General features: G+C 37.8%; 1 protein-coding gene across 1 annotated transcript in view; it reads left to right on the top strand.

Annotated features, from left to right (window-relative positions):
• The window catches only part of RYR1 (ryanodine receptor 1), a 250,295-nt gene that overhangs the window by 155,391 nt on the left and 78,882 nt on the right, over positions 1-16,022 (top strand). Inside the window, 9 exon segments of the mRNA XM_053721620.1 lie at positions 1,230-1,305; positions 1,710-1,833; positions 1,987-2,102; positions 2,495-2,562; positions 4,651-4,772; positions 6,488-6,537; positions 6,748-6,808; positions 7,035-7,273; positions 14,979-15,060. Of these exon segments, the coding sequence (XP_053577595.1) occupies positions 1,230-1,305; positions 1,710-1,833; positions 1,987-2,102; positions 2,495-2,562; positions 4,651-4,772; positions 6,488-6,537; positions 6,748-6,808; positions 7,035-7,273; positions 14,979-15,060 (938 nt within the window).

The following is a 16,022-nucleotide window of genomic DNA, read 5'->3' as shown; positions in this document are numbered from 1 at the left end:
AGTAATTGTTATCAGCCGGTCTTTATTATGCTTTTGCTTATTATAGAATTCTACTGTATTTAGTTCTTAAAGGGACAGTATATATCTTGAGAATTTAATGTAGGACTTCTGTATATGTAACAACATGTATGATAACGGCTATATATATCAGCTATGTAAGACTCAGAAAATGTAAACATTCATATATGTTATCAGATAATTTCACAAATACATTTGATTGGCTGATGACTGTCATATGATACAGGTGGCAGGGATATGAAATTAAATATTTAAATTTGTCAGAAAAAAATAAACTGCTTGCTTAAAATTCAAAGTAGGTGTTATTGCATAGTCTTGTATTATACATGTCCTGCTTATGCAATTGTTCTGTATTTAGCCTTCTTAAAGGGACAGAATATACATTGAGATTTTAATATAAGATTTGTATATGTGTAATAACACGTATTGGTTACTGATCTATATCAGCAGCCTAAGACCAAGGGAACATAAACATGCATGTGTTCTCAATTCTTATTTATTGATTGTCACAATCAAAATTTACCATCTTCCTTTCTCATGTGATAGCCGTCAGCCAATCATAGACTCATATACACTGTGAACTCTTGCACGTGCTCAGTAGGAGCTGGTTCCTCAGAAAGTGTGAATATAAAAAGACTGTGCAAGATTTGATAATGGAAGTGAATTTGAAAGTCTCTGAAAACTACATGTTCTATCTAATTCATAAAAGTTTAATTTTGAATTTATTGTCCCTTTAACAAGGCTAACCCTGCTAAATATATGTCCCTAATTGGCTTCAGCTGAAAACAAATTGCAAAACAATACCATTTTTGCTAACATATTGACTGCACCTAGCCTTGTTTTCTGCAGAAACAACCTTGGTTTGTCTCCTTTAACTAAGGCATTTGAAAAATACATGCAGCAAACAAGGCATTGTTTTGTTTAAATTTGGCTATGTTTTTCTATAGCAATATAACAGAAATGCCTTACAATTATAACATGTTCAGTGTCCCTTTAAGAAGGACATTGCAGAAAGGTTTAAAGAGATGCCACCAAAATAATGAGGGGTACTGAAGGTTTCAACAAACAAGATACACGAGGGGACATTATTATTTTCTTCAAACAATCTGAGGATCTGCAAAGTGGATTTTTTTAATAGAACACTGTTATCCTTAGAAAATAATAAATGACAAGAACCACATATAATACAATTTCTCATTATCTTCTTGCAGTCGATGGCTGAGCAGCTGGCAGAGAATTATCACAATACCTGGGGGAGAAAGAAGAAACTTGAACTTGAAGCAAAAGGTTTGAACCCAACTTTCCTATCATCCATCTTTCATTCACCCACCCATGTATTAAACACCTATACATCCATACTTGAACCACTCTAGATATATATCAATTTCATCCATAATTACAACCATTGTCTAAACCTCCTATCAAATAACGTCATCTTCCTTTGTTGGTCGACCTTTCTTCCCAAGAGTCTTTCACCTATCTGCCTTTTTTTCTGGTTCATCCATCCATCTATTCTCTGATCCATCAAGTTATCCCCCCAAAAATGTCAATTTATCTGTTTATTTGCCCTTTTTGTTTCTTCTTATCATCTACCCAACTGTGCAGCCATTGACCTATCCGTGTATTTGTCAATTTCATAAAAGTAACTTTTGTCTTCTTGTTTTCACCTGATAATGTGAAAATTGTTTCAGGAGGTGGAACCCACCCTTTGCTTGTGCCATATGACACACTGACGGCCAAAGAGAAAGCCCGTGACAGAGAGAAGGCCCAGGAACTCTTGAAATTTTTGCAGATAAATGGTTATGCTGTAACAAGGTGATTGGGAAGAAAAAGGAGGAACTATAGAAAAAAACCCATTATGGCTAAAGTTATTTAAGCTATTTGAAAATATATCAGATACATAATGTAGCAAAAAATGAAGAGGCTGAAGAAAAAGGAAAAACAAAATTGCTTTGCTATCTTCTACAGGGGTTTGAAGGACATGGAGCTGGACACATCTTCCATTGAGAAGCGTTTTGCATATGGGTTCCTTCAGAAGCTGCTGAAATTAATGGATACTGCACAAGAATTCATAGCTCACCTTGGTATGGGGATGATAAAACAGAGATTTATATAGAAATTTGGCTATTATAACTTTTAACACTGCCTACTACCTTCATATTCATCTCTGGAGCTATGCTAGCAGATACACCCATATATATAGGATATTTGATTCCAACATTGGTTCCATAAAGAGTTATGATATATTTACCATCATTTTAGTAGCATTTTCCCTTAGTGTTTGTAAAAGTGTAATGCAGTACCCAAACATTATATGTGTTAGGACACAGTAATTCTCTAAATGCAATTTAAAACATGAAAGATCCTAATGGAATTCTACAGGCCAATGTTCTCTTGCATGGTAACCAATGTCCACCGCCAAGACAAAGCATAAGATGGGTCTTATAAGTCTTAAATTATACTTTGTTGGTTGCAGATGCTGTTGTAAGCAGTGGGCGGGTTGAGAAATCACCGCATGAAAGAGAGATCAAATTTTTTGCAAAGGTACGTGTGAGAAGGTCCCTATCTCTATCCTCTTTCTGTTGATCCCCTCCATCTCTTCTACTCACCACTCTGATGAACATAGAATGAGAATAGACACATACGCCTAGATTTAGAGTTTTGTCGGTAAAGACCCGCGTAGCTAACGCTGCTTTTTATCCCAGAGCACCCTTAAGACAACGCTGGTATTTAGAGTTGTCTGAGTGGCTGCGTTAGGCTCAGAAAAGGGAGCGTTGAGCATAATTTACCTTCCCTTCAACTCTCAATACCAGCGTTGCCTACGGTAGCGGTAAGCTGGAAAAACGTGCTTGTGCACGATATCCCCATAGGATACAATGGGGCTGAGTTGGCTGGAAAAAAACCTAACACCTGCAAAAAAGCAGCGTTCAGCTCCTAGCGCAGCCCCATTGTTTCCTATGGGGAAACACTCTCTAAGTCTACTCCCTAACATGAACCCAGAGTCTAAACACTCCTAACCTTACACTTATTAACCCCTAATCTGCCGCCCCCGCTATTGCTGACACCTGCATTATATTATTAACCCCTAATCTGCTGCTCCGGACACCGCCGCAACCTACATTATCCCTATGAACTCCTAATCTGCTGCCCCTAACATCGCCGACACCTATATTATATTTATTACCCCCTAATCTGCCCCTCCCAACGTCGCCGCTACCTTACCTACACTTATTAACCCCTAATCTGCTGACCGGACCTCACCGCCACTATAATAAATGTATTAACCCCTAAACCGCCACACTCCTGCCTCGCAAACACTATAATAAATTTTATTAACCCCTAATCTGCCCTCCCTAACACCGCCGCCGCCACCTACCTACAATTATTAACCCCTAATCTCCCACCCGCAACGTCGCCGCTACTATAATAAAGTTAATAACCCCTAAACCGAAGTCTAAACCTAACCCCCCCTAACTTAAAAAGAGCTGGTAAAAGAGCTGATTACTTTTGTAATTTAGAATAGGGTAGGGCATTTTTTTATTTTGGGGGGATTTTTTATTTTATTAGGGGGCTTAGATTCGGTATAATTAGTTTAAACTTCTTGTAATTTTTCTTTATTTTTTGTAATTTAGTGGGGTTTTTTGTATTGTAGAATAGTTTATTTAATTGTATTTTAGTTTAGCTAATTGTAGTTAATTTATTTAATTAATTTAATGATAGTGTAGTGTTAGGTGTATTTGTAACTTAGGTTAGGATTTATTTTACAGGTAATTTTGTACTTATTTTAACTAGGTAACTATTAAATATTTAATAGATATTGTACCTAGTTAAAATAAATACATAAATCCTAAAATAGCTACAATGTAATTATTAGTTATATTGTAGCTATATTAGGGTTTATTTTATAGGTAAGTATTTAGTTTTAAATAGGAATAATTTATTTAATTATAGGAATATTATTTCGTTTAATTTAAATTATATTTAAGTTAGGGGGGTGTAAGGGTTAGGGTTAGACTTCGGTTTAGGGGTTAATAACTTTATTATAGTAGCGCGACATTGCGGGCGCGAGATTAGGGGTTAATAATTGTAGGAAGGTGGCGGCGATGTTAGGGAGGGCAGATTAGGGGTTAATAAAATTTATTATAGTGTTTGCGAGGTGGGAGTGCGGCGGTTTAGAGGTTAATAAATTTATTATAGTGGCGGCGATGTCTGGTCGACAAATTAGGGGTTAATAAGTGTAGGTAAGGTAGCGGCGACGTTGGGGGGGGAGATTAGGGGTTAATAAATATAATGTAGGTGTCGGCGATGTTAGGGGCAGCAGATTAGGGGTTCATAGCTATAATGTAGGTGGTGTCCGGTCGGCAGATTAGGGGTTAAACATTTTTATTAGAGGGTTGGCGATGTGGGGGTGGCTCGGTTTAGGGGTACATAGGTAGTTTATGGGTGTTAGTGTACTTTGTAGCACAGTAGTTAGGAGCTTTATGTTCCGGCGTTAGCCCATAAAGCTCTTAACTACTGACTTTTTTTGGCGGTAGGAGTTGTTGGCATCTGTTTAATTCTTCTCCTCTCTGCTGATAGATGCCTACTAGTTTTCTTTCATAGTCATAATATTATTGTTTTCCCCACACACAGATTCTCCTTCCTTTGATCAATCAGTACTTCACAAACCACTGCCTCTACTTCCTCTCTACCCCTGCCAAACTGCTTGGTAGTGGTGGTCATGCATCCAACAAGGAGAAGGAAATGATTGCTAGGTAAGTAGTATGGTGCCAACAGAATGTGACAAATTAATATTATAATAATATATATATAAAATGCCAGCAAGTCTGAGACTATTATACAGTGCTCTCAGGTGATTCTAAAGCTCAGGTTAACAGGAACATGTTTATCTAACTGTCCATGAGTGACCAGCTTTTTGTAAGTTTACAGTCTAGTGGAATTTGAACATGAGAGACACAAACAGGCCCATTTATCAAGCTCCGTACGGAGCTTGAAGGGCCGTGTTTCTGGCGAGTCTTCAGACTCGCCAGAAACACAACTTATGAAGCAGCGGTCTAAAGACCGCTGCTCCATAACCCTGTCCGTCTGCCCTGAGCAGGCGGACAGGAATCGCCGGAAATCAACCCGATCGAATACGATCGGGTTGATTGACACCTCCCTGCTGGCGGCCGATTGGCCGCGAGTCAGCAGGGGGCGGCGTTGCACCAGCAGCTCTTGTGAGCGGCTGGTGCAATGTTAAATGCGGAGAGCGTATTGCTCTCCGCATTTAGCGAAGTCTTGCGGACCTGATCCGCAGTGTCGGATCAGGTCCGCAAGCCCTTTGATAAATTGGGGCCAAGGTCTCAGAACTTAAAAGGACACAATAAACACTAAATACATTTCATGCACCTCCCTCTAATCACCGGTGCTACCATTAAGGAACCTAGGTTACACTGCCGTTATCTGAATGAGAGTTGATGCACATGTGCAGACAGGTCATCACTGTAATGTAGTGAAAACTATATTTCAACATGGCACCTATGACTAGAGGGAGGCAGGGAATAACCTCAATACTATGCTTATAAAATATATTTAGTGTTTAATGTCCCTTTAAGAGGAACGTTGGGTTGAGTTTCAAGTAAGTCCAACCATTCAATTATAAAGACCTTTGATAATTCTGTAAAATTGGATCCATAGGCTCACAATTAGCTCTTCATCATGAGACATGTTTTTACTTTGGACATAATTCTTTACAGAATTAATTTAGACTTTTAAGTGAGTGGCTCAGCTACTTTAAATGTATTCTATGTTGACCTTGGCAAACTAACTTTAACAACTGGTGCTGTGTCTTCATTTGTTTAACTTGAGTTTTAAGGGAGTGTTCAGATATTGACCTAATGAATGAGACAGTCTGATCATTAGTCATGAATAGACTTTGAGGAGATAATTTAAAGATTGTACAAAATCCATATGAGAAACTTAGATATAAAATGTTTAGTAGACAACATTCAACAAACATTTTTTGGCTTGGTGGGGGACTACAGCACTTAAGCACAAAATATATGGGAATGTGCTAGATGATGGAGAATAATTAATGTCGTTGGTAAGAGACGGGTGATTACTGGTGACTATAGGTTAAAAGGGAAGGGTGTTGTGTATGAGGAATGCTGAAGGTCAAGTGTGGGCAGAATCATGAATGCGATGTAATATTTGTTTCAGATTGGAGAAGGCTAGTGATTATGATTTAGGCATTGGAATCAAAACGGTGTACAGTTTTAGAGGTTGGTGCTTGCGAGTAGTTTATGACAGTGGTATTATATACTTCTAAAAGACAGTAAGGTAAAATATTATTTCTAAATGGTATCTCCAAATGTTTACATATTGGCAAAAAAATGTCATTATTTACCATTTTTCTACTTCTGAATCACTCTGATGGTCTCTCATCCACTGTATCTGCACCCTCTCCATCCCCTGTCTCTTCTTCTCTCAGCCTTTTCTGTAAGATGGCGGGTCTGGTACGTCACCGCGTGTCTCTTTTTGGTAAGCCATCGGTGTGAAGTTTGGATCTTTCTCTGTCTATTTCACTCAATTTAGATGTTATTGCATGAGGCCAAAATGATTTATTCTGTGTTTTGCTGCATTACATTGCTTTCCAGTGTTCTGTATTCTGTTCAGTACTAGAATTTTAGATAATAGAGTAAAAGATATTAGTTTAACACCATCATATGACTTCCATTTCTATCTCCACAGGTACGGATGCCCCAGCTGTTGTAAACTGTCTTCATATCTTGGCTCGATCACTGGATGCAAGGTAGCTATATACAGATTTACCTGCTACCTTGTCTAAATGTAGAAAAAAGGCAACTTGCCTTCTAATGCATAGAGACAGCAAGAATCATAACGCCCATTGTTTCCTATTAAGCATACATATTGCCAAATTCCTCTCACCTTTTCCTAACACACACTTGTCAGAGCACATGCCTTATATATAGACATCTTTCCTTATAATATATATCTCCTTTCCTTCCTCCTTGTAGGACAGTGATGAAATCGGGTCCAGAGATTGTCAAGGCTGGGTTGCGCTCTTTCTTTGAGGGAGCATCAGAAGATATCGAGAAGATGGTGGAGAATCTAAAACTAGGGAAGGTGTCCCAATCACGCACTCAAGTTAAGGGTGTAACTCAGAACATCAACTATACCACTGTGGCTCTTCTTCCTGTGTTAACTTCACTGTTTGAACACATAGCCCAACATCAGTTTGGAGATGACGTCATATGTAAGTATTAGAGCCAAGGATACATAAAAAATAAATTTAAAAAAATCAGTGCTCTGTAGTAAGGGAGTTATTCATTCTAATATGGGCCAGATGACAAGTGGTGCGCTATTTTTTTTTCTTGGTCGATGAGCTGCGCTCATAGTAAACAATTACCGTGGCTAGATTAGCTCTCGTATTACAAGTTGACTTCGGATATTGTGACCGCGCTTACTCCTCCCCTTTGACTTCTATGGGGCGTTCTGAAGAATTCCTTATTCGGACACCTCTGAATGTGGAAGAAGGTCGCCGCTCGCAGAATTCTGATCTTTTTAGTGGATTTGCACAGATCTTAGTGTGTTGCACTTTCATAAGAAGAAATCCTGCTCCGAAAAGAGCTGAATGCCGCAAGAAGTTGCCGTCTTCTACATTCAGGTGCATCCGAAACCTCTGAATGCACATGCTTAATATATACATAGATATGTATTGTATATAAACATATATATACATATACATATATATATATATATATATATATATATATATATATATATATATATATATATATATATATATATATATGAAGAAAGGGGGTGGTAGGTAGTTGCGCCAAAATATGAGCAGAAGTTGTTGTGCAATAAAATGAAAATGTCCAATGCCTGCTGCTATTAGTGGTGTCTCATTCCTCCTTGGTGAGACTGGAATTGGGAAAAAAGTTGAATAGGGTATGTTCTAATAGCGCTAGCAGAAGATGTTCCTCATGAGCAAGTGGAGGGGAGAGAAACAAAAATGGGAATGTCCCCAGATGAGTGTTGAATGATTAGAGATCAAAATAAGTGATATTAAATGCTCACCTGTTAGATCACAGGGATCAGCGATCAGCGACGAATAGATGCTAGTGGTGTGTGTAAACAACAGACACAAATACCACATATGATGGAAAATATATATGAGAAGGTGTGTATAGAGGTAATATTAATGTAATTATAGATATTTAGAACCGGGAGGCAAACAATTAGTTACCGTGGAACCGGAGTGTACTTGTGGGAATCTCCTGTTCTTACCACACTGTAATTTTGGACAGAGGGTAAAAGTGAAGGAAGTTCCTATTTAATGTGAGCTGATATCCAGAAATAAAATATATAAAAAATATACATGAGCCAAAAAATAAATATATTAAAAACAAATGTACATGAGCCAAAAAATAAATATATTAAAAACAAATTTTATTATTATTGATAAACAATAGAAATGTAAAAATGTGTAAAAAGTAATACTGGTGTAGTGGATATGATACGAGAGACTGTTTGCAAAAGGGGTACAACCGTAAACGGTAAAGGTGTAAAAGTGTAAAAATATAATAAAAGTGTAAGTAGCCAAATGGCACGACAAAATATATATTGGGAGCGTGCAGATGGCAATTTACTTACTTTTGAGTAGTGGTGTGCAGTAGTAGCGCTGCTGGTTTCCAAAGAAACAAAAATAGCTGAGAGGAATATCGCTGCACGGAGCAGCTAGTGAACAACCTCAGCGGGTAATCGGAATTCCGGATGTGACGTCACGAACGTGCGTCACGTGCCTTACGCGTTTCGTGAGCGTATAAGCTCACTTCATCAGAGGCTAATGGATCAGTTAGCATCCTGGTTGCCTTTAAATAGCATGAAGCTGTGCACACAATTTTCCCTAAGTGCTCCTGGTATGGAACTCCAAGAAAGAGAATTCCCTAGTTTAGTTTTTTTTGCCTCTGCCTGTGATGTTAAAGGGGGGCGCTCCGTCGATACTCTGGCATCCACCCTAAGTGAACCTTGTGGAAGGAGGTTTACAAGGAGTGCTTTGCCCCCCCCTTAAACCCCCAAGGCAGAGGCAAAAATGATAGTGAAGATGGGTGAATTACAGTGCACCGTATATATGTTTGATGCAGTGACTCGATGAAGTGCATGCGCTCTGAAGGGATTTGCAGTCAGACAGCTGAGTGGTGGCCCCGGAAGTGACGCGGTTCAGCATCCTTATGGGTCGAGGAACATTTTAAAACACCGGCCTCAGTAGGTAGATAATATTGATACGCTGCTCTGGTGTACCTCAAGGAAAAAGTAGAATGATAGTGCAATAACGTCTGACACTAAACCTGCTTCAAAAGGAATGTACACACTGGAAGGCAACGTTAGATTCAAAACCGTTTATTAAAGACTCGGCGAATTAATCTCTAATTCTCTTTAATAAAATGTTCTTAAAAGAGCACATCGATGCCACCTACCTGCTGAGGCCGGTGCCGCCATACGATTCCTTTTAGCTACTCATGTAGACTGTTACCGGGGTTTTTTAGTATACTTTTGGTGTTTTGGTGAGATGGAATTAGGTATAAATAAAGGTATATTAATGTGAATCTGTGTGCAGCCTTCATTCTTTAGCCTCTGAGGATAATGTTAGAGGCTCTTTCTGTCATTTTATTTGGTGATAATATATTAAAGAACCCTTTCAAGAGCTATGCCAATTTAACAACAAAATACAAGTTTAAATTGAATTTAAAACATTTATTTTGTATGCATATGTTTAAAGGGGCATTACAAACTAAATACATTTTATAAGCATACTTTTGGGGTTATTCCCCACCTCCCTCTAGTTATGGGTGCTGCCATGTTCTATCTTTCACTACATTCCATTTCTGAGCTGTTTGCACATGTGCAGTACCTTTCCTTCAGATACCTGCAATGAAACTTAGGTTCCAATATGGCAGCACCCATGTTCAAAGGAAGGTGCTTGAAATGTATTTAGTGTCCCTTTATGGCTGATATAGGCTATAGATTATAGAATGGCTTGTAATGTCCCTTTAAACAGTAACCAACATTTAGCAAAAACAGCCATTGGTACGTATGGTGTTTGTTGTGATATTATAATATATAATGCTTTCTTCCTAGTTTGTGCTCTGACTTGTAAATGTATATAATTGTTGCAAAGAAGCAGGGGCGGGGACAGTGTTGTTGAAGTGAGGAACCAGGAAATAAAGTGTGTAGTTAGTTGCTGTATAAATGGACTCTGTGTCAGATATATTTCTAAACCACCTGGATTTACAAACACTACATTTTGGCGACGAGGATTATGTTTGAACCCTATTGCTTTGTCTCAGCAAACAGTGAGTAACCTGCTGCAATACACACACAAGAATGGCTGCATGTAATGAATACAACTTCCCTGTGTTTGATTCTGATGCAGAACTAAGCTCAGTAGGCCCAAGATGGCTAAAATGGATTCAGAGATTTGAAAATTATCTTATTGCTTTGGATGTTACTGATGCAAACAGAAAAAAGGCTTTACTGCTTCATTTAGCTGGAGAAAAAGTGTATGACATTTATGATACCTTGTCTGCAACCACTGACTCATACAATGATGTTAAAGATAAACTGACAACATATTTTCTCCCTAAAAAGAACACTCAGTATGAAATATACACATTCAGACAGGCAACACAACAGGGTGATGAACCTTTAGATGCATTTCAAACCAGGTTACGTTTACTAGGAAAGAATTGTGAGTTTTCTAATGTTGAAAATGAGATTAAAGCACAGATAATACAAAGCTGCACTTCTTCAAAACTTAGGAAATATGCACTGAGACAATCTGAACTATCTTTAAAAGATTTGCTTGATTATGGCAGAACATTAGAAATTGCTGACAGGCAAGCTGCAAGCATAGAAAATAGATCTACTGAAGATCAGTTTATTACAAATAGAGTTCAAAAAGACAGTTCAACAGTACAGCCCACAAAAAAGAAACAGATCTCATGTGTGTTATGCAGGAACTGTGGGGGTTTCTATCCACATAATGGGACTTGTCCTGCAAGGAATAAGCAATGCAGGGCATGTGGGAAATTTAATCACTTTGCAAAGCAATGTAGAACAAAACTGTATCAAATACCTCAATCACATACTGAACCACATACATCAGAACAGTGGAAAGTAAATCTAGTCAGATCTCCTGATCAAAAAGGACAATATTCAAACAATGATGACAAATATGTATTTGTAGTAAACAACATGTGTAACCTAACTCAGCCACAAGTTGATGTACTCATTAATGACACTAAAATCACTGCATTGATTGATTCAGGATCTGCTGTCAATTTAGTGGGTGAACAAACATTTCACATGTTAAAACCACAACCACAGTTATTACAGAGTAAAATAAATATATATGCATATGGATCAACTAAACCCCTTAATGTCATTGGTAAATTTACAGCCACATGTGCATTTAAACACAACAAAACAGCAACTATGTTTTATGTTGTAAAGGGTCAAAATTCTTCTCTTCTGAGTTTTGAAACTTCATCCAGTTTGGGACTTATAAAGCTTATGAATGCAATTTCACCTAGAAAGGACACAGGATCTGTAGCAGATCGGTTATTACAGCAGTATTCCCATTTGTTTAATGGCATTGGTAAATTGAAAGATTTTCAAGTACAGCTGCATATTAATCCACATATAAAACCTGTAATACAACCACATAGAAGAATTCCATTTCATCTAAGGCACAAGGTTGATGCTGAACTCAGGAACCTTGAAACACAAGGAATCATCGAAAGAGTGCAGGGGCCAACTCCATGGGTCTCCCCAATAGTATCAATGCCAAAACCCAAAGACCCAAATAGTGTAAGAATTTGCATAGACATGAGGCAAGCCAACACTGCCATTATCAGGGAGCGCCACGTTACTCCAACATTAGATGATATAATTCATGATCTCAACCAGGCAAAAGTTTTCTCCAAACTTGATTTAAAATCAGGCTATCATCAACTGGAATTGGATCCAACAAGTAGATATATAACTACATTCTCAACACACACAGGATTGTGGAGATACAAGCGCCTAAGTTTTGGTGTTTCTTCTGCTGCTGAAGTATTTCAAAATGCAATACAGCAAACATTATCTGGAATTCCAGGAGTTAAAAACTTCAGCGATGATATCATTGTGTTTGGAGCTACTCAAGAGGACCATGATAAAAATCTCACAGCAGTTTTTGAGCGACTTCATGAGAAAGGACTTACCTTAAATTGTAGTAAGTGTGAATTTAACAAAACTAAACTAGAATTTTATGGATTTGTTTTTTCAGCTGAAGGCATATCAGCAGACCCAAAGAAAGTGGAAGCAATTCAGAATGCAAATCCTCCAATAGACGCCAGTGAAGTCAGAAGTTTCCTAGGGATGGTAAACTACTGTTCTCGATTTATCCCTAATTTCTCTACTATTGCCACACCTTTAAGAGAGTTAACAAAGAAAAGTGTGCCATGGCGTTGGACTGAAACTGAACAACAAGCTTTTCAACAACTGAAACAGAGTTTGACCAGTGACAAGACAATGTCCTATTTTAACCCTCAACGGCAAACTATTCTTTTAGTAGATGCTAGCCCTGTTGGTTTAGGTGCTATTCTGGCGCAGAGAGACAAAGGCAAGCATTATATAATTGCTTATGGTAGCCGTTCTTTAAATGATGTGGAAAAACGTTATTCTCAAACAGAACGTGAAGCTCTGGAAATAGTTTGGAGTTGTGAATACTTTCATTTATATTTATATGGTTGTCCATTCACACTGATCACAGATCACAAGCCTTTACAGTTGATCTGGAATAATCCAAAATCCAAACCACCCGCTAGAATAGAAAGATGGGGTTTAAGACTACAACCATATAATTTTACTGTGGTTTACAAATCTGGAAAAGAGAACCCAGCAGACTATATGTCTCGACATCCTATATCAACAGATTCATTCACAAGTTCACCAAGTTCCATGGATGCAGAGGAATATATCAATTTTGTTACTAATCATGCTATACCTAAAGCATTGAGTTTAGAAGAAATACAACAAGCAACATTAGCTGATCCTATACTGCAAAAACTCGCTGTATTAGTTCGGAATGGAAAATGGTACACAGCTGATTCTGACAAAATACATGGAAAAGAGTTGAAGTCATTTGCAAGATTTAGCAAAGAACTCTCAGTGAATAATGACAACAGTATTATCTTGCGAGGTAATCGACTAGTCGTTCCGACATGTTTACAACAGCAAGTATTATCCTTAGCACATGAAGGTCACCAAGGAATAGTTAAAATGAAAAGTTTATTGCGAGAAAAAGTGTGGTTTCCATCAATAGATCAACAAGCAGAAAAGTTGGTGAGAAATTGTATTGTGTGTCAAGCCACAACTCCAGGAGCTCACATAGAACCTTTAAAAATGTCTGCATTGCCTGAAGCACCATGGTGTAATGTGAGTATAGATTTTTATGGTCCATTACCTACTAGAGATTATTTGATGGTGATTATAGACGAATATTCAAGATACCCGGTAGTAGAAGTTATCAGCTCAACATCTTCAGTCACTGTTATTCCGGTTTTAGACAAAGTTTTCTCTTTATTGGGAATTCCTAAAATTGTTAAAACAGATAACGGTCCCCCATTTAACAGTACTCAGTTTAATAAATTTGCTTCATATCTTGGATTTAAACATAGGCGCATTACTCCTTTGTGGCCACAAGCTAATGCAGAAGCTGAAAGATTCATGCGTTCTATGGGGAAATTTCTAAGGGCAACTACAGCGCAAGGTAGACCATGGAAACAAAATTTATACTCTTTTCTGAGAGACTATCGATCAACTCCCCATTGTACTACTGGCAGATCACCTGCAGAGCTGTTATTCAATCGCAAACTTCGGATCAAAATTCCGGATATAAATGATTCGCTAACAGAGACACTCAACAAGGACTTAATACAAAAAGACAGTCATGCCAAAGCCAAGATGAAAGCTTATGCGGATAAATATTATCATACCAAATCTGCTCCTTTTGCTGTTGGAGACAGAGTCCTGTGTAGGCAAGATAGACGACACAAGTTGGATACTTTATATGATGTCATCCCATATACAGTTACAAGAATTCAAGGATCAATGATCACTGCAGAAAGAAATGGACATACAATAACTCGGAACTCTTCTTTCTTCAAGAAACTACACAAAGAACAGGACACTGAAGTATCTGATGCAGAAGATGATGATTCTGATATACCCAAATTATTTCAAGAACATGATGATAATATGAATAACTCAGAGAGCAGTGAGGGGGAAGAAAACTTAGCATATGATCAGTCCTTAGATACTAATCGAAAATACCCTCTCAGAGAAAATAGAAGACCTCCTGAATACCTTAAAAACTATGAAAAATAATGTGTTTTCATGTAATGTATTATGTCATCATGCAACTCTTTTATGTGAAATATAGTTGGTCTTATTTCTAGATATTAAGCATAGTATATATATAGTTATATTTATGTTTAGTTTATTTGTTATGTTTCTAATCTAAAGTAAGGGAGAGATATGGTGTTTGTTGTGATATTATAATATATAATGCTTTCTTCCTAGTTTGTGCTCTGACTTGTAAATGTATATAATTGTTGCAAAGAAGCAGGGGCGGGGACAGTGTTGTTGAAGTGAGGAACCAGGAAATAAAGTGTGTAGTTAGTTGCTGTATAAATGGACTCTGTGTCAGATATATTTCTAAACCACCTGGATTTACAAACACTACAGTACGCATGATCTGAATAAGGTTTGTATCATCACAGAAACCTACAAAAATATCAAACAGTATATTTTTAGCAAATGATGCTGCTTAATATTTATAACATATAATATAAAGTGCAGAATACGTGACATTAATAATCATCTGGTGCATTATTTTACTCCTCCAGTGGATGATGTACAGGTCTCTTGCTACAGAACGTTGTGCAGCATCTACTCTCTTGGGACAACCAAAAACCCATATGTGGAAAAGTAAGTAATTGTAAAAGTGATATTTATTTAGTAAAGTTGGTAGAAACATTGCATTAAAGGGACAGACTACACCTTGGTCATCTTAAAGTCTTACCTTAGATTAAGCTTCAAATAGCCTCCTGTACCTTTTCTATATCATGCAGCATGAATGGTTAAAAAGCTTCTGGTCACTTTGAAATGGCTTTCAAGCTCCACCCACTGATGACATCACGATCTGAGCTGCATATGGCATCCAATCACAAAAGGCTCACTAGTTAGATTCAACAGACTGTTAGTGCTATGCTGCAGAGTGCCTAGATGTAGCCCAGATTGTGATGTCATCAGTGGGCGGAGCTTGGCAGTCATTTCAAACTGGCAAGAAACAATATTCATTTTTAAATACCCTTTTTACTGTTCCTGCTGCATGATATAGAAGGGGTTCCAGGAAGAAATTTGCAGCTTACTCTAAGGTAAGACTTTAAGATGACTAAGGTGTAGACTGTCCCTTTAAATTAGGGTGATCCCAAACTTGACTTGGTGTTAGCGTTGATGTTAAAAAGCGCCTGTATATCCATAATTTAGTAATAAATACTGTAATACTCCAATTGGTATAAAATTAAGCAGTATCTGATAAGCATACGTGGTGCTGTATGAATCACACCGTAAGATGGTTATGTGAGCTCTGGTAGCTTTACATCAAAGGGTCCGAAGTGAAATTCAGTGTTTAACTTCTAAGCGTTAGTAACAACTCCAGGCTCCACCTGCATAAATAAAAAGAGAGAAGCGCTCAACCTGGGAACGAACAATAGCATAATAGCTTGTTCTATGGCTAGTTACTACCCTAGAAGCAGCCTCTTTTTGCTCAATATGTGCCTTTCACAGAGAAGAACTTTCCTGTAGCATATCAGTCTGATCCTGACTTCACAGTACAGTCCAGCCCTGAAATACCAGGCAATCCCTCTCTGAACGAGAGAAACGGCAAA

The sequence above is a fragment of the Bombina bombina genome, chromosome 7 (genome assembly GCF_027579735.1).
Source record: "Bombina bombina isolate aBomBom1 chromosome 7, aBomBom1.pri, whole genome shotgun sequence".
Lineage (NCBI taxonomy): Eukaryota > Metazoa > Chordata > Amphibia > Anura > Bombinatoridae > Bombina > Bombina bombina.
Note: the sequence above shows the minus strand (reverse complement) of the source record. Positions and strands in the feature narration are given on the sequence as shown.